Source organism: Uranotaenia lowii, chromosome 2, assembly GCF_029784155.1.
Source record: "Uranotaenia lowii strain MFRU-FL chromosome 2, ASM2978415v1, whole genome shotgun sequence".
Taxonomy (NCBI): domain Eukaryota; kingdom Metazoa; phylum Arthropoda; class Insecta; order Diptera; family Culicidae; genus Uranotaenia; species Uranotaenia lowii.
Genome location: NC_073692.1, coordinates 251,413,835 through 251,433,166, shown reverse-complemented (window position 1 = coordinate 251,433,166; position 19,332 = coordinate 251,413,835). Strand labels below are relative to the sequence as shown.

The following is a 19,332-nucleotide window of genomic DNA, read 5'->3' as shown; positions in this document are numbered from 1 at the left end:
GCAGAAGATGATTGCTTGGGTTTTTTTTGGGTTGGGATAAAACTTGTTCGTATTTGCCCATACCCTAATTGATTGTAGGTCTTCGTTAATAGTATTTACCAGTCTATCTATTTCAGTTACTGGTCCGGAAATGTAGATTTGAAGATCATCTGCATACAGTTGGTAGTGGCATTTCAAAGACGAAGGCAGGCTGTTGATATAGAGACTGAACAGGAGAGCGCTTAGACATGACCCTTGTGGAGTACCATCGTTAAGTTGGCATTCGGTGGACAAACTACCATTGCAGTGTACCACCTGACTTCGTTGGCCAAGAAAAGATTGGATGAGGTCACAGGCAGGTTGTGAGAAAAGAAATTCGTTCATCAGCTTCTGCTCTAGTTTATGATGGTCTACACAGTTGAATGCTAGCGAAAAGTCCACTAGAACCATCACTGTGCAGTTGTTATCATCAAACTTGCTATATATGTCGTGAGTAACTTTACATAGGGATATTGACCAAATTTTGATCCTATCACCCTTTACTGTGACTGGAATAGCCTTGGCGGTTAATTGATTGAAAAGTACGTGTTTTACACACAAAAATGTAAAAAAAAATATGGCCATGATCTTTAAAAAAATTCCATATGTGCAATATATAGCTTCTAACTTCGGCTTACAGGCACTAAATAAACTGATTTACAACCTTTTTCCCGAAGCATGTTTAGACAAAATAAACTTGGACTTTAAAATAAATGAATGTACAGGGTGGCCACAGAACCGGGAAAACCGGGAAAAAACCGGGAATTGTAAATCGAACCGGGAAAACCGGGAAAAAACCGGGAATTTAGACCCAAAACCGGGAAAATTGACAAAAGGAAACCGAAATTCAGTTTTGGTTCCAAGGTCAAGGACTCAATCCAAGATTCAAATTCCGAATCATAATTTGAATTTCCAAGTCAGAATTGAACAGTTCAAAAAATGTGTAAAAGGATTATCATAAGTTTTAAATTTTTAACTACTCTGATCGCTTTTCAATTACCCCTCTTAATTAAATTTAGCCGCCGCCGACCATGGCTTAGAGGATAGCATTCGAGTCTTCTAAGCCAGAGGTCATGAGATCGAATCCCGGTCACGGCATACATAGTACTCTTTCTGTGAGCTGGTGGTTTTAGCGTTTACAAGATGCTAGCCATCATATCCTCGAAAGATGAACGTTTAGGTTAAGTAATAAGATCTCTTCAAAGAAACATGAAGTTTCACTGAGATCGTATATGTGTGTGTTCGTTAATTAAAAAACAAAATCACAAATTTTACCGAAACCCAGAGTTTAGAACTGCCTCGAAGAAAGAGATGAGAAATCCAAAAAGTCTCTTAAATTTTTTTCATTAAAAAAAACTATCAATCATGTAAAAACAAACGAATCAAAGTTAAATTTTTGTTTCCAATTTGGAAATTTTAATATGATGCTAATATTCTAGTTTTCGAGTGATAATGTTGAATTCGACAGTTAAGAAAAAATACCATCACGGAATCCATTTTTTTTTTTTAGTTGTTCTTTCAAAATTAACATTTTTCGATATCCGATCATAATTTATCCAGAAAATTTCGAACTACACTTTTTGAAGCGTTGATATGTTGAGATTCCTTTGAAAATTTGCGAAAATCGTGACAAAAATTGAAATAAAATACACATATGAAATTTAAGTAACACTGTTCAGAATTTTCACGAGCTTTTTTTATGAGAGTGTGTTTTTGTCGGTAGATGACACTAAGCAAATTCTTTAAAAATGTTAAAATGATTCAACATTGCATGGTACTTCACTTAAAATAATCATATTTGTGTTTAGAGTACAGTATTTAAACAAAATAACAAAATATTGCGATAAAATTGATAATTTTAACTTTTTTCTTTTCGATGGTACAAGGCAACAAAATTTCCGTGTTTCCGTTTAAAGAGGGTTTAAAAGCTGATTTGACTGATTATTGGAGGGCGACATATCCAAATATGCAGTTTGGTTTTTTCTTCTAGCTCTAATTTTTGAAATTCAAAGGTGATTTTTGAAAATTTTAATCAAAATTTTAGAACTTTTCTGAGATACTTAAATCGAAGGTTTTGAATCAATGGACAACTTTTTTGAAGATCGCGAGTAGTTTAATCTTCCGAAAAAAAAAACTGAGTTTATTCATAATGTGAATTAAAATGTATTTTGGATTTTTTTATAAATAAAAATAAATCAAATATTTTTTCCAAAGCATAAATAAAAAAATTCGCAATCTACAACAAAGTTGTTAATGAAATTTGGATCTTTTAAACCAAATGTCATATATGTTCTTCAATGATGTCAAAAATATTTATTTTTTCTGTTGTATTTTTAACACTTCAGGAATTTTTTAAAGTATTGTTTCTTTGAAACTAGAAATGCTAGATAATATATTAACCCTCTATCAAATGAAGGATAATAAATAGATTTCAAATCAGTTTTTGTTTTTTAAAGAGGGTTGTCTGTTTATTAGTTATAATTTTAAATGATTGATTTAGCTCAACACCCAATATCACTAGATTTGATAGAATTTGACAAATGATTCGAATGCAAGACGACAAAATCAATTTTCAAAACAATGGCTTTTTTATTGTAATCTGCACTTCATTAATAAGCTTATAGTTAAAAAATGTACACTGTTAAATCCTTAGAGTTAGCTTTAGCGTAGCGTGTGGTTGTAAAAACTTTAAGATTTTTCTCTCTGATACAGGGGTTGTTTCCAATTAAACTGAAACAGTTATTTGTTCATAATTTAACCCCAAGAAACTGACTCAAAATAAAAATACCTATATGTTGAACAATTAACTGTAACTTTTTTCACTGAAATCAAATTCACAATTTTCTACATAAAAAAGCTAACCAACTACTGAATGAACCATAAAAACGTTGAGAATTTTTTTAATGCAAAAATAATTTATTTTGCAAAAAATAGATCTGAAGTATGTATGAAATCACTTTTTTTTAAATTATATATACAGTAGTTTCTCGATTTTATCACGGTCAAAAAAAATTTCACCGTGAATATGGCGAAACCGTGAATTTGACGAAACTAAAAATTAAAGTGGAAAAAAGTATTTTTATTGTCTTTAATCAATAATTTATAATGTTTTCGGTTGTGGAAACCTTTTGTATGAATATATTTTGATAACAAGATGTTATTATCAAAGATTATCAAACACAAAGGATCGATTTTAGTTCAAATTATTCTTCTCTATAGCAATTTTGAGATTTTTTCTTGAATTAAAACCATGTAGAATATCCATTTTATGGTCTACATCTAATTAAAGAGAATTATTTAGTTTTTATGGAAATTTAACAGTCGTTATCTATTATGTCGATTTTGAAAAAGAGTTCAATGAAAAATGCATCAAAAAATGTCTTCTGCAAATTTCAAATTTCAATATTTTTATCTTCACACCTTTGATCAACTTAAAAGTAATCCTTTTCGAAAAATATTTTGAAATTAGCTAAACTTAGACTTTCAAAGTGTGTTTCTCAAAATTTGCTTTATGAGCAGTTTTTTTTATTCTCATACGTAGAAAAACAGAAATTTTAGTCCTTTTTACATATTTTAAGGCAAAGCTAGCAGAATACCATTTTGATATTCCAAAATTATCCATTCAGACAATACTAAAGACTCTCCAATCAGAGTTGATTAGGTAGTGACTGCGACCTGTCTTTCTCATTTTTGAAACTCGCGAAACCTTACACTTTTAAAGTCAGACGACACCAATTCGGAGGACAACTTTATTTTCTCGACCAACTACCATTACGTTAATTTTCCGAATGAATGCTCCTTTCTTCAATCCTTGAACTATATAATTGTCTATCTCTCTTTCTCGTTCATCCCTTTTTCTTCAACACACGCTTAGATTATTTTCCAATACTCATGCGGTGTGTAGCTCTATGTTATTTTCAGGGAAGATATTAATAAATGTTGAGTATCCTGCTATGGTATATCTTCTTACATCCTACAGATTGGACCACTGAAAGTCTCTATAATAAAGATAAAAAAAAAAAAAAAAAAAAAAAAAAAGATTGGACCACCCTTTCAAATACACAAATTAAACAAAGAAATCAGAGACACTTATCTCTTTTCCAAAACGCTTAAATTCACCCACATCTTTATAGAATTAGCATATCCAAAAAAACTGACTTTTTTAGAGCGGGTAACCAAGCACTTATAACAACACTAGCATTAGCGTGACGTTAAAAAACTTAAGTCGATTATTAAAAGTGTTTTTTAAATTCACATGACGATTTTAATCACTACAGCTAATATAAGCAGTTCAATGGCATTTTCATATAATTGAATACCTGTATATAATAACATAAACCATAAGAAATATCATGAACAAAGACGCTCTACGCTTTTGAACGAATATTATGGTCCTGGAAATGGTTTCGGAATGATTTTTAAAAAATCGTGATAAAATCGAAACAATAACCGTGATAAAATCGAGCGTGAATTTGGCGAGTATTGATAAAATCGAACAGTGATAAAATCGAAAAACTACTGTATATATATTTCAATTATTTACAAAACTGTGTCATGCTAAAAATATTATTAAAAAGTTCTAGACTGCAGTAGAGGATTTAGAAATTTTCTTTATAAGATTTATGGCAAAATTTGCAATTTCAATTTAAATGAAAATTTTATCTTGAACTTAAAATTCAATTTAAACTACAAAATTATTAATTACAATTAAAATTACAATTACAATTTTACTACGCTATGAAAATCAAAAATAAATGTTTCTTATTTTAGATTAATTTTTAATTTAGATTCATTTAGATTAATTTAGATTAATTTAGATATAATTATTTTGAATTATTTATGCATTTTTTTAAAATATTAATTTCAAGATTAAAATTCCTTAATTTAAAATAAAAAAAAAAAACATTGGATGGATCTGAATTAAATAAATGTTTTTAATTTTTCTTCATCTCAAACTTTGATATTCTGTACCAACACGTGAAAAGGATCTATCTTCAAATGTAAACAAAAACCATTTTCAGTACCTCATGATAAGCCAACATTTGCACTATTTAAAGGTTAAAACCTTTTAAGAAAATAATTTTCCGGTACATAAAAAACTCAATTTGAGTAAAGGATCTATAAACATTCTGAAACCAGAACTGCCATCACATGAATTTACTCCGGAACCATTTTTCGCTGCTACTCCGCAAACGAACTCAAAATAATCAATTTGACTCTTTACTCAACATAAAAACATAGTTGTAAATGAACGCGAGCTTTAAACGAAAGCTAGAAATGAGAAAATAGCAAAGGGTGTATAAACAAGGAAAACAAAATATTACGTAAGCTAGGTTCTATCTACGATAGCGCGTTGTTTTTTCATGAAAATTGATATTCCTCTATTCTTATATATAGAGGATGCTTCTAGAAATCGTTTGTCTTTCATAAAATGCAAACATTTCAAGTGATTTTTAATTAGCCATTTTAAATAGGTTGTATTTTCTTCAAAGGCATTTTTTTAGATTCGCCATATATGGAGATACATCCTTTTCATGTGTTGGTACATATATGCTTGTTAAATAATACCTTAAAATGTTAAATCAAGACGATGCAACTCGTTGTCCATATTTTTTTTAACTTTTAAAGTCAGAACCTCAAAATAGAGATCACGATTTCCATGTTCTGCATTCAAGTAGAACGTAGTCGCAAGCAAAAAACAGTAGGTATGAGTTTTCAGTGTCTGAAAGTTAACTGTGCTAATACTCAATTGTATAAAAAAAAACAATTATAGCAACGAATAAAAATTTTTTTTAACTATTTTCCTTTTCAATATAAAAATTCTTTACTGAATATTAAAGAAAATCTTTTTTAAACTTGGCTGAAAACAGAAGACAAGTTTTTCGGAAAACGGTAGGGTAAACTGAGGTTATTATGAACAAAGATTTTTTTTTTTGATCTTATCTGTTCATAATTACCCAGATGAATTTGGGGTAATAATTAACGCTTTTAAGATTCTTATTACGTAACAATTTTTAGGGTTGGCAATATTTCTAGATAAATTTAAACAATGCGTCTAGATAAGAGTAATAGTTTTTCAAAATTTACCCTTAATTAGTCTTGGAAAATTTTTAGATTCTCAAAAGAACAAGGAATCATGTCCAACAATCTCATATTTTCATATTTTTAGAAACTGATAAAGTTATGTATAACGGTTTATTCTCAAGATCTTGATGATTATCGGTACACATTTAAGATAAGTTTAGATAATCAAACAATGCCTAAAAACTAGTGCTCAAATGACCCCGTATTTTGAAAAACATGGGGAAATTATAAACAATCCTCTGTGAATCAGTGAGATAAATTTTTAGTTAAAATTTATATTACACTTGAAGATGCATTTCTTACTAAATGTAAAACTTCTGGAAACAATATTTTAACTGAATTTACTGTGACGACAGAGTAACATGATTGAACGCCCTCATAACAGTTTCGAATATTCTCAGAGACGTGGACTTAGTGAGCTGAAGTAACCCATTGAAAAGTCCTGACACACCATTTTTAAATTTTTTTTGTAAACATGACTTAACCCATGACGATTTTGTGTAGGATGTTTTATATCATTTAAAAAAATGTGATGAATACCTTAAAATAGAATCGAGTTCGTCGAGGTGTTCAATGATTTGAGTGTTATGAAACAACCAAATCAATAAAATATGTTGAAAATTTTGCTATATTCCGACGAAAATAGATAATAATAGTCTGGAAAACCATGAATTTTGACCGGGAAAACCGGGAAAAAACCGGGAATTTCAAAATGAAAATGTTGTGGCCACCCTGAATGTAGCTGAAAGTTGTCTGAGAGTCATATTTGAGACACACTATAAGCTTTCCAAAACTATAAATTTTGTAGAAATCGGTTGAGAAACAAGAGAGTTTTAGCGAAAAAGGTGTTTGCCGTCATTTGTCCGCTCGCGGTATGAATAGGTATACCACATGACATGCACTATTTGAAAACCACAAAACTAAGAAAAAATTTTAAATGCAAAAATAATTGCATTTAAAAAAAAATAAAAATAGTCCTGCAGGTAAATTTGCGAAGAAAAAGATTATATTAGGCGGAATCATCATTTAAAGTTCAAAAACCGTCATTTGACCGCCTCCGGTACTTTTAGTGTTGATGTTTCAAGCTTTCATCTGCTTTCATAAATAAGCACATTAAGGGACATCTTACAGTTTTTGCTATCGGATTGATTTAATACCAAGTTTTGCTACAGTTAGCTAGTGAAAGCTTATTTTGGTTTTAGCTTGTTATCCAAAATCATACAAAATCTACACCATACAAATCGGCCAGTTTGCTGAGTATTGACACCTCGTTTTGCATCCAGTTTGCTATTGATTTTACTGCCCAAGTCAATCAAGCAATTATTGACAAAGTTGTGGTGTTTTCCATGGAACGAGCTTTTTCTTTCTGTAACTCATAGAATATTTTATGTGATTTGAAAGTGGAAACTATTTGTAAATATTTCAAAAAATTGACAGCTTATTTGCATTACTTTCCGTTTGCACGGTCATAAAGAATTCACTGAAACCTTTAAAAAATCCCTACAGTTTTTGAAACTTACTAGCATCTTTTTCAAGTCTTATAGCGGGTTTTTAAACAAAAAACATCTTGAACGATCTTGTGTTGGTTACGACTTGAAGCTCTGCATTGAGAAAAGGCTTTGTTGAATTATATTATGCTTATTTGAAGCGATGAAGCTTTGTCTAGCTCTGGTGATGTAAATATTGCTGGCTGAATTATTATTAATTCTTCTTCAAACATTCTGTTTACTATAAGGTGCAATTATCGTTTTTAAAATGTTGGATTCAACTATTACGAAGCTTATCGAATCCTCTTGAGAAAATTCTGTCCGATAAACTTTTTTCCATGTTGCAGAGTCTTCTTTGAATTAAAATTGTTTTATCTCAATTTAAAAAAGATTGAACTGTTGTTAAAATAACTGAAACTATGTCATCCTTCCTCATACCTTAGAATCTAAAATTTTATAACTTAATTTCAGATATGAAAATAGAGTTCGGTTGTTGAAACAGGAATAATAAATTACCGATTTGAAAATGACCTACGATACTGGTGGCCGTGCACAAGAGCCACCCGAGAAACAAAACGATGGACAGCCATTACATCCAGCGGAACCGATTGAGTTGTAAGTTTTTTTCTCCGAAAATTTTGTCAGCGGTAGTACTTATTTGATTTTTCTAAAATAATTTTGCATTTTATGTTTTTAGAACCCCAGAAGAGCTACTTAGTAGTTTTCCCGATGACAAGTTAGCGTCACTCAACACAAAAATTTCCAGTTCGCGGTGGATTGTTCCAGTCCTACCCAATCAAGAACTGGAATGTCTACTCAACGCATCCATTAGGTTATCGCAAGCTGGTTCGTATAAATCATCTCTATTCCTCACCTTCAAGCCACATAAAAACGTTTATGTATTGAATTCAAATATCTTCTCTGAAGTTTCTGTTGAATGCTAATACCAGTTCATCAACATTGTAAATACAAAATTTCTTATATTTTAAATCAAAACTTCGAATACTTAATTATATTAAGGTATTCGTAAAACTCGTACATAATTGTTTTCATTATTTTAACATTATTTGTTCTCACAAATCGTATGACAAATTTGAATTCCTTGAAGGTATAGGAATAAATACCTACGGAGTAAGTTTAAACGTTTACTTAAACTTTGTACCTTTCACCAGGAATCGATTATGAAAGTGAAGCCTGCATGAAGTTCTATCGAGATGGACTGACTACATCTTTCATAAAGATTCTCACCGACGAAGCTGTCACTTCATGGAAATACAATATACATCACTGCATTCTAATATCGTGCAGCAAGCTTTTGCATCTGATAGCTCTTCACATGCAAAAGGATAATCCCTACTTACTGAATCTGTTAGCGGTTGTGTTGGACCCTGAAAACAAGTTCCATACACAGAATGCAACACGACAACAGGAATTACACTTGTCACTAGGTGAAACAGAAGAACCGCTCCCCGAATCGCATGCCTTTGCTCGAATGCCGCCTGAACCAAAGCATCCCCGCGGTTGGCTAGTAGATTTGATCAATCGGTTTGGTTTCCATAACGGTTTTGACAATTTGCTCGAACGTATTAATATTGGAATAGATCTATTTCGCAAGCAGTGTGAAAGTGATCCAGAGAAAGCTAGCAAGAGCCCTTCATCAAAATCTCTAGATGACGTAGGTAAATCTAAAACCAGCAACATATCTACGCCAGCAGATGAAGATTCCGGAAAATTAACCCTTGCCATCTTGCACGTTTTGCTGAGACCGTTCGGTCAGTGCGCTGAACTGCTCACTGTACCTACTGTTGAGAAGTATTTTATGCCGATTTGGAGTGTTGTTTTGGAAATTTTAGAAAATCTATCAGATGATGAACTTAAACGCGAAGCCAAATTCGAGGGAAAAAATGACGTCATCACCGGAATAGTGAAGTACGCCCGTGCCCTGATCAACCGGGTACCAAATCAAGAGAATCTTCTAAGAAGTTTAGAGATGTGCCGTTTAAGAATAATTCTGCGTGTATTGCAAATATCTAGCTTCAATGGAAAAATGAACGCCTTGAATGAGATCAATAAAGTATTAGGATATGTTTCATACTATCCTCATCGTCAAATGGCAGAGGACGAAATGGAAGTTTTGAACGCAGAAAAAATCGCGGTGAGTACATCAATCAAAGACACTTCTCTGTAGCAATACATCATTAACATTTTATTTTATCGGTCTGTTTGAAATCGTCTACATCTTCTTACTAATATACTTTCAGATTTGGATACGAGAAAACGATGTCCTCGGAATAGTCTTACGCGATTCCCTTCACCAGCCACAGTACGTAGAAAAATTAGAAAAAATTCTACGCTTTCTAATCAAGGAGAAATCCCTAACATTTGATGACTTGGACGCTGTATGGAGGGCACAGGCTGGCAAACACGAAGCAATAGTGAAAAATGTTCATGATTTGTTGGCCAAATTAGCTTGGGACTTCAACGCTGAACAGTTGGATCATTTGTTCAAATGTTTCCAAGCTAGTATGAAAACCGCCAATAAAAAACAACGTGAGCGATTACTTGAGTTGAACCGAAGGCTTGCAGAAGATGACAAAAACGGTGTTATGGCCCAGAAAGTTTTAAAACTATTCTGGACACTTGCGCATAGCGCTGATATTCCACCGGAAGTTTTGGATCAAGCTTTAGCATCCCACGTAAAAATTCTGGATTACAGCTGTTCACAGGAACGCTTTGCCCAAAAAACCATGTGGCTAGACAAATGTGTTGAAGAGCTCAAATCTGGGGATGATTGGGCACTGCCGGCTTTAAGATTGATACGAGAAATTTGCACTTTGTATGAGACAACTTCCAGTCACGCACCACGTGTGCAGATGTTAACTCGACAACAGGTAATTGATAGGCTCCAAAATGAACACACTCTAGTTATCCTGGTAACCACAAGCTTGACTAAGTATATGGATAGAGTACGAGCACAAGTCAAGCAAAATCCATCGTTAGATCCAATGAACTTTTTTCCTGACAAACGATATCCACATCCTCAACAAATTCAAGAAAGATTGGAATTTTTAAAGTTCCTTTTGAAGGATGGTCAGCTTTGGCTGTGTGCAGAGCAAGCGAAACAAATTTGGCAATGTTTGGCAGTGAATGCTGCGTTTCCCAGTGACCGCGAGGAATGCTTCCGTTGGTTTGGAAAATTAATGGGAGATGAACCAGATTTAGATCCTGGTATCAATAAAGATTTTTTCGAAAACAATCTACTGAAACTAGACCCTGTTCTACTAACGGAGAGTGGAATCAAATGTTTCGAACGTTTCTTCAAAGCGGTAAATTCTAAGGAGGAGCGTTTGAAAGGAAAACAACGAGGCTATGTACTCGACAATGACGATCTGATTGGGAAAGATTATTTATGGCGCGTGATAACCGACGCAGATGAAGAAATTGCCTGCAAAGCTATTGATCTTCTGAAAGAAGTATCAACTGCCCTCGGACCAAGATTGCAGGCAAATGTTTGTGAATTTCATGAAAATTTCATTGGTGACTGCTGTGATAGGCTGCAAAATTACTACGAGACTGTTAAGACATTAACTAATTTAATTGAAGAAAACAAAAAGATCGTAGAGGATGATATTATTTCGAGAAGGCTGCAAACGGCGGAAAAAATGTGTCGTGTCGTAAGAACGCTCCAGGAGTACATTAAAGAATGTGATAGGAACTATTCAGGCGATCGGATGCTTCTACCATTAAGCCGCGCATCGCGAGGAAAGCACATTGTTTTGTCCATACGTTTCCAGAATCCCGGTGGCCGACCTTTGGATGAAATGGAGGTGTCCACACATAATAATGAAACGATATTTTCTTTCAAACGCAATTTATTACGAAGGATTAAAGCAACAACTAACAACCTGAAAATAGATTTATCGAATTGTAATGGAGAACTGATTGAAATAATCGATGATCGTCACCCGCTTTCGAATTACAATATACGCGATAAAGCAATCATAAGCGTCAAACTAACGCCGAATGGCTCTGGATTAGCCAGTTCTCCAGATAGTTCTAGCGATAGCAGCTCAGGATCGCCTCCTAGACCCTGTCCAGACATGATGAGATCCGAATCGGAAGATGTCCTTCCTGGCGTAATTATTTCGCAAAAAGCACCTTACATAGATTTCTTTCTCAAACTGTACCAATTAGGTAGCGATCTTCAACACGGATTATTACGAGACAGTTGTGGTATGTTGTTACACCTCTTACCGATGGATAGATTAACTGTTAATAACATACAGGCGCTGTTCAATGCCAATAAATCTGACCTCACAAATTGTGCGCTAGTTACAAATAATGGCGCGGTTGCTCGTACTCCCGAGTCTCTGTTCATCGATCCCAGTCCGGCTCGTGTATTTTACAATCTGGAAGTTTTGTATGCCATGCTAGTTCCGGCATTAGATCCCGGATCAGAAGCCACACTTCATTTGCAATCCAGCTGGTTACATTGTGGTGCAGCTCACTTTATTTTAGAATTGCTGACAAAAAACAACTTTCTTACTGCTGCCGATATGCACACGAAACGTGCCGCTTTTCATTGTGTGCTCAAACTAGTCAAGTTTTTTCTGTACATTGTCGGATGCGTGCTCAGTAAAGTGGGAAATGATCCGTTGAATTATCAACCAGATATGGATCGCTCCCAAGTGGATATTCTCAAACAAGCCATTCAAATGATTCCTGGAAACTCGGAGCTAACCATACGTTCTATGGCGCTTAAACTGGCCCATAATATTTCCGATCAAATGTTGTCGGCCGGTGCACAAGGTGAACGAACTCGTAATTTGTTTAAAAGTGTTTTGCTATGGAATTTACCAGATATGCCAACCATTAAAGCAATTGTTAACCTCGCATGGGCAGCATCAGGGAATAATCTACAATCTATTGGCAGTCCTGTTGACTTCAGTCAAAATGTCAAACCGCCAGAACCAGCAGATTACGCAGTTTGTCGAGAAGCACTTGAGGTGTTGTGTATTTCATTAATTCTGAATTATAATGCCTATGATACACTTAGTCGCGATAGTTCTTGGTCAAGCTTTATAAAATCGTTAGTTTTATCTAATCCTTCCCGTCATATACGGCAAACAGCGTACGAGCAGCTGTTTCTCATAAGTACTTACTGCGCCTCGGATCGTCGACCCTTCCAGTTCATGGTTAACTTGTTGGTGAAATTGCTGCATTCAGTTATTCCGCAATACCAAAGCACATGTGCAGATTGTTTTCAACTATTTTGTCGCATTCTAAGCTACGGTTGCTCTATGAATTGGCCATTGCCTAATTGTGAGGAGTTGCTGTCACAGGAAGTGGACTGGCTACGCGCAATTCGGGACAGTGTTAAAACCACTGGTGGTATACAGGTCCATGACGATCTGCTAGAAGGTCATTTATGCCTTACGAAGGAGCTTATGTGCTATTTGAGTCCCGAAGAGAAATCTCAACGGTGCGATCTGATACTGGTAGGTTTACCTAATAGTTTGTATTGCTAAACGTGATTTTCTGACCAATTTATATTTTAATAGGAAATCACCGACGATTATCTCTTCAGTGCTTCTCGCCAATATCTACATCTTCGACGTAATGGGCAAATTTTGAACACTAGTGCCCCACCACCGGTTTGTCGCAATCCGCACACAATCTCCGCAGCTTGTGACTTGTTGGTTGCCTTATGCCAGAACTCAGTAGATAATATGAAAATTTTGGTACAAACTTTGCTGGATATGTTTTGCGCCGATTTAGAACCACTACGTGAGTGGGAGTTTCTGCCACCCGTTGGACCGCGCCCGTCGCAAGGGTTCAGCGGGTTGAAGAATGCGGGCGCTACTTGTTACATGAATTCGGTGCTGCAGCAACTGTTCATGGTGTCATCTTTGCGACTTGGAATACTTTCTGCACAAGGTGCCGCCACAGATTTGAGCGAGGATTTTAGTGGAGAAATCGATACTCATGTAATTGCAAACCGCGTAGCTACTATCCGAGGGCAATTGAATAATTTTAACATGTGTCTTTTTTTTTTTCAGATAACACCCGAATGCGACGAGGCAGTTCGAAAAAACTACCATGTTGGAATTCTAAAATACGTTCAGGCCATCTTCGCTCATTTAGGGCATAGTGCGCTTCAATATTATACGCCTCGTGGGCTTTGGAGCCATTTCAAGTAATATTTCTGCGAATTAGGGAGACTGCGTATTATAACGGTATTTATTTATTTTTAGGTTGCAGGGCGAACCAGTAAATTTGCGCGAGCAACAAGATGCGGTTGAATTTTTTATGTCACTTTTTGAAAGCCTTGATGATGGATTGAAAGCTCTCGGATATCCTCAGTTGATGGGGGCTACCCTTGGCGGATGCTTCAGTGATCAAAAAATTTGCCAGGATTGCCCGCATCGTTACAGCAAAGACGAGCCATTTAGTGTTTTCAGTGTAGATATTAGGAACCATAGTTCGCTTACGGACTCCCTGGAACAGTATGTCAAGGGAGAGATTTTAGAAGGCGCTGATGCTTACCATTGTGATAAATGTGATAAAAAGGTAAACTTAATTCCTAAAAGATAAGAGGGAAATGATTCATGTAACATTTTCTATCTCCAGGTGGTGACCGTTAAACGGTTATGTGTGCGGAAGCTACCACCTGTTCTAGCTATTCAACTTAAGCGATTCGAGTATGACTACGAGAGAGTATGTGCGATAAAGTTTAATGATTATTTCGAATTTCCACGATGGTTGGACATGGAGCCATACACAGGTTTGTAACCAGATTCTTCTGAATTCTTGAAACATATTTAACGGATACCCTTTTTCGAAACTCTTTTAGTATCTGGACTGGCAAAAATTGAAGGAGAAGTAATTGATATTGACGATAATCAGTTGAACGAATCGACTGAAACAAGATATCAGTTAACTGGAATCGTTGTACATAGCGGACAAGCTTCCGGTGGACATTATTTCAGTTATATACTTCATAAGTAATGCAACACAATAAAACTGAACTTCATGAGAAGCAAAATGAATGTTTTTTCCTTATTTACAGAGCTCCCGATGGATCAGAAAAGTGGTATAAATTCGACGACGGAGAAGTTACAGAATGTAAGATGAATGAAGACGAAGAGATGAAGGCCCAGTGTTTTGGTGGTGATTATATGGGTGAAGTGTACGATAACAACTTGAAACGGATGCAATATCGTCGTCAGAAACGTTGGTGGAATGCGTACATGTTGTTTTACACACGGTGCGATCAGTCGCCGACTGTTTACTCCAACTGTGTGGAACAGCTATCATTGGCTGAAAGCAAGCATTGCATACTTCCGATGCCTGCTTCCATAGAAAAAAGCGTGAGGTACTTGGTATCAAGCAATATGGATTCAGGATTGTTTCTTACACTTTACTTTTTATCTTTCGTTTCAGAACGCAAAATATTCGATTTCTCCACGCTAAAAGTTTGTATTCAGTAGAGTTTTTCACTTTCATTAAAAAATTAGTTACTATGCCACAACTCCAAAGAAGTGAAAAAATTGAAAAACTGGTGCGTCGTTGTTTTTTTTCAATTTGTCATGTAATTTTAATATTATTATTTCTTCTCACAGCCTTCGTCTGCGGAAGAACTATCGCTAATGAGCATCCAGCTTGCTTCACAGTTTCTGTTTCACTCAGGATTTAGAACCAAGAAAAGCATACGCGGCGCTGCAAATGACTGGTAATTATCATTTATATCACTATATACAATTTTCGTAGTCATCCTAAATTTAATTTCATATCTTTAAGGTACGATTCTCTTATTCAACACGTTCGATGTTCTGCTTTGGTGAGGCAATGGTTTGCAGAAAACGTGCTGCTAAATCCGCCATCAAGGCTCAGCGAGTACATACTTGCAGCACCATCTCCGGAGATCAGATCTGTATTTGGAAAGTTAGTTGTATTTTTCTGCCATTGTGCTGCGCATGATGAACCTGTACAGGGCTACGAGGGAAGCAATCTTTGTGAACAAGTTTTAATTGCCATCCTGTCTCTGTTGAAAGGAGAAGTTGCCGAGTACGGAAAGCATTTACCGCAATATTTCAATCTCTTTAGTTTGTACGCGGGATTAGGACTCCACGAGAAACAACAATTGATAAAGGTTTGCTGGTAGCTTTCCTTTGACTGCAACCATTGATTCATTTGTTTTTGTTTTTTTTTTGTTAAACAGCTAAACGTTCCAGCAATTTTCATGAAGGTAGCGTTAGAGGATGGCCCAGGGCCTCAAATCAAATATCAGTATCCGGATCTAAGTAAATTGCATCTCGTGGTATCGCATTTAATACGCTCTTGTGATGTATCTGGCCGCTGCCAGAGTTCTAATAATGCATTTCCGGTCAAACCAAACGTATACATCGATCCACACATGACACACGATTCGCTGATGCCATTATCACCGGAATGTAACGATTATCTCTTCAATAGAGTAAAGTATGTTATGTTCACAAATCTTTTTTTTTGTTTTCGAATGCAAAAAGATCAATGAATATCGTTCATTTTTCAGCTACGTAAAACGATTAATCGAAGATACAAATATAGGCGAAGAGGGCGTTCGACTTCTACAGTATTGTAGCTGGGAAAACCCACACTTTTCACGGGCCCTGTTGACTGAACTTCTCTGGCACTGTGGTTATGCCTACTGGCAAGATATGAAGCATCATACAGAATTGCTGCTGCATCTACTGCTTATTGAGGACTCATGGCAGAACCACAGGATTCACAACGCAATACTGGGTAAGCTCATTGGCACCATAACATGAGAATAACAATGTATGTTAATAGGTGGTAAACGGTACGAAAAGTTTCCATAAAATCGTAATGAAAAATGCGCGCAAGTGCCGATTCCGAAAATTTTAATAATGTTTTTTTTTCTTTAGTAAATAAGTTGTAATTTCACTCATGTACTTAAAACTAATCAAAATGTATCTCATTTCAGGCATCTCGGAGGATAGAGAAGGATTGTTGGACATTATCCAACGGAACAAAATCAATTACCAAAAACGCGCATACCAATGTATTAAGTGCTTAGTCCGGCTGTTCACTCAAAGCCAGGTAGCATTGAACATGTTGCAAAATACGGTACAACTTGCTCGACAATGGGCAGACGCAGTCGAATGGCTGCAGGACGAGCTGGATCGTCACCGTGGAACGAGTGGCCATTACAATTACAACTCATGGTCCCCGCCGACACAAAGCAATGACAACACCAATAGCTTTGTGCTGGAACGGTCCCAGTCGGCCAAAAATATTCTTCAAATGGCGTTCGATCTGTGCCCGGAAGAGGTGAGCTTAAAACATACATTGATTTCTTGAACATTCGTTTCTAAAGAAGGTTTTTTTTCAGGATCAGGAAGATCCCAATGAGCAAGAGATGGAAAACAACACGGAAAATCATCAAGTGGTTCCTCTGACCACGGCCATAAATGAAACAACGAAACACGCTTGTATACAACAGAAACAACCACTATTATTTCACGAGGAAAATCAAAATTCTAGTCCATCTTCATCGACCTCTGTTACTAAGTTAATGTCCAAAGTAAATATTCACACAGAAGTGGGTTATGAGCCAGCGACATCTAAAGAACTGACTTCGGTTCAAAACGTGGTAAGATGAAGTCCGAATGTAGGTTTTGTAGATTTTTAATTTGTTGTTACTGACGTGAAATTTTAATGCCTTCCGAGAATCTCATTGAATAAATAATGCACAACACAACGGTTCCTATTAAGTAATACGAAAATGAGTTCATCATTTATAAAACTACTTGTCCACCCTTATTCACTTACACCGCCTGATTCAAAAGATTCAAAAGATTAAGAAAAAATAAGATATTTTGGAAATATCTCGTCGAAAATTTTAAATTCTTGAATGCATCAGCACCCAAAGCAAGAAGTCTTTCTCTCAATAACACATTTCACATGTTTGACCCAGCTTTGGTCTAAAGAACAGTTCATGTTCACGTTCTACGATCAACTTGATGATTTAATGGTCGTCAAAACATTGATTTGATTTAAATTTTCATTTAAGTTGTCTTAATTGTTTTGGCCTATAGTTTTTATCGTCTTCTACCTGCTTTTGTAGTTTATTTGCTTGAATGTATTCCAGAACAATGTGATGAAAATAACTTAATTCCTTTCGATTTTCAAGAACTCCTCCATCAAAGCTCAACCCGGACCAGTTGCCGAAAACGAATCGTCATCGGTGATTCGACCCGAAAATGTGTCATCTCCGGTCGAGCTGATGAGCACCAGTCAAACTCGAAATACGTCTTCTCCTACTTCTCCTACTGTTGGCACAACTCCTACTAGTTTATTAAACAACTCTAACATGGAACAACGGACATAGGGCCTATGTCATCTATGTTACGTTTCTATGTTCATGTTTCTATTGATCACAACTGCTTAGGGTTTGCAAAAGAAAAAGATCGAAAGAGAAGAGAAGAATTGTGTATAAATAATATTATTTATATAAATTATTTAAATTTAAAACTACAAACCAAAAATACAACAATAACAACATTAATTAAAATACAAACTGTTCCAGCATGTTGTTCATGTCAATATTGAGAAAATCCATTCTAAAATAATTTATATTAGGTAAATGTCGTATTATAGAAATCTCTAGAGGTTGAAGCAAAGAATCAAGATGGAATAAGTCCTAAAACCAAAGTAAAGTCTGTTTCACATAGAATCTGGTCGCATCTTTTCATTTGTCACATCGCGAATCTATGGACAGTGTTTTGATCTGGATGGTTTGTTTAGTGGTGAAAATTTCATCAAGATTGAAGCAGTCAGTCAAAATTTATAGACGATGGAACGCGAAAGGCGAGAGAAAATTCTGCACACTCACGTAGAGTAACCGACGTGGTCAGTGGTAAAGATCGCGAAATTCCTGAATTATCCAAAATCGACTATAAATTCGGTGCTGCAACGTTACCGGGAGACCCTTACGGTGGATCGAGCAAAACAAACCAGGCGTAAAAGTGGAACATATGACCGGAATTCGATCACGAAGGTCCGGTGGAGTTCTGGCCGGACCTGGCAAGCTGCCACTACAGCCGGGATGTCGTTAAGTGGTATAAGGAGAACAAGATCGATTTTGTTGAAAAAAGTATCAATCCACCAAACTGTCCAGATTATCGTCCCATCGAGAAATATTGGGCAATTGTTAAGGGCAAACTGAAGAAATGTGGCAGAACCGGCAGAACCCATAGTACTTTGAAATATACAAGAGCTTCGTTCAATCGTTAGTAAAAATCGGTTTCAACTGGTTTCTGTTAACTGATAGATGTTCAACGAGCCAATGTTTTGGTCGAAACTAGTCAGGTCGTTGTTCAATGGAGCAAGTTGAAACTAGTCGAAACCAATCCAGCTCGGCAGCAAGATTAGCTTCGACTTGGTAGAAATCGGTCGAAGTCAATTGGAAAGAGACAGGTGATCAACTGTCAATCCATTTCTACTTGTTTCGACCCGTTTCGACTAGAGTTGATTGAACAGACATAAGGTAGGCTATTCCGCTCTCTTTCAACGTATTGGTAAGGGGCCCCAAAAAATAGTTATGGAAAAAGCTGGCAAATGTATGGAATTTTTCAGAAAATCAATTCAGCACCAACACGTGAAAAGGGTCTATGTTCATTTTTGACGTTTCGAGAAAAACGCGTTTGAAAATTTTGCAATCTTTTTTAAATCGCTAATT

The 19,332-nt window shown here is 35.7% G+C and overlaps 1 protein-coding gene across 2 annotated transcripts in view; it reads left to right on the top strand.

The window, feature by feature from the left end:
- Positions 1 to 18,171, top strand: part of LOC129744409 (probable ubiquitin carboxyl-terminal hydrolase FAF) — a 33,613-nt gene extending 15,442 nt beyond the window's left edge. The window contains exons 2-19 of one of the 2 annotated variants that reach the window (XM_055736916.1): positions 8,061 to 8,204; positions 8,287 to 8,435; positions 8,762 to 9,744; positions 9,851 to 13,087; positions 13,151 to 13,576; positions 13,649 to 13,785; positions 13,844 to 14,159; positions 14,220 to 14,373; positions 14,443 to 14,593; positions 14,659 to 14,964; positions 15,033 to 15,150; positions 15,212 to 15,321; positions 15,390 to 15,741; positions 15,811 to 16,070; positions 16,144 to 16,373; positions 16,576 to 16,922; positions 16,984 to 17,244; positions 17,785 to 18,171. In XM_055736916.1, coding sequence (XP_055592891.1) covers positions 8,116 to 8,204; positions 8,287 to 8,435; positions 8,762 to 9,744; positions 9,851 to 13,087; positions 13,151 to 13,576; positions 13,649 to 13,785; positions 13,844 to 14,159; positions 14,220 to 14,373; positions 14,443 to 14,593; positions 14,659 to 14,964; positions 15,033 to 15,150; positions 15,212 to 15,321; positions 15,390 to 15,741; positions 15,811 to 16,070; positions 16,144 to 16,373; positions 16,576 to 16,922; positions 16,984 to 17,244; positions 17,785 to 17,982 — 7,824 coding nt within the window. In that variant the 5' untranslated portion in view covers positions 8,061 to 8,115 and the 3' untranslated portion in view covers positions 17,983 to 18,171. Of the gene's footprint in view, positions 1 to 8,060; positions 8,205 to 8,286; positions 8,436 to 8,761; positions 9,745 to 9,850; positions 13,088 to 13,150; positions 13,786 to 13,843; positions 14,160 to 14,219; positions 14,374 to 14,442; positions 14,594 to 14,658; positions 14,965 to 15,032; positions 15,151 to 15,211; positions 15,322 to 15,389; positions 15,742 to 15,810; positions 16,071 to 16,143; positions 16,374 to 16,575; positions 16,923 to 16,983; positions 17,245 to 17,784 lie in introns of both variants that reach the window. The other variant, XM_055736915.1, reaches the window with a different exon arrangement.
- Positions 18,172 to 19,332: the final 1,161 nt, after the last annotated feature.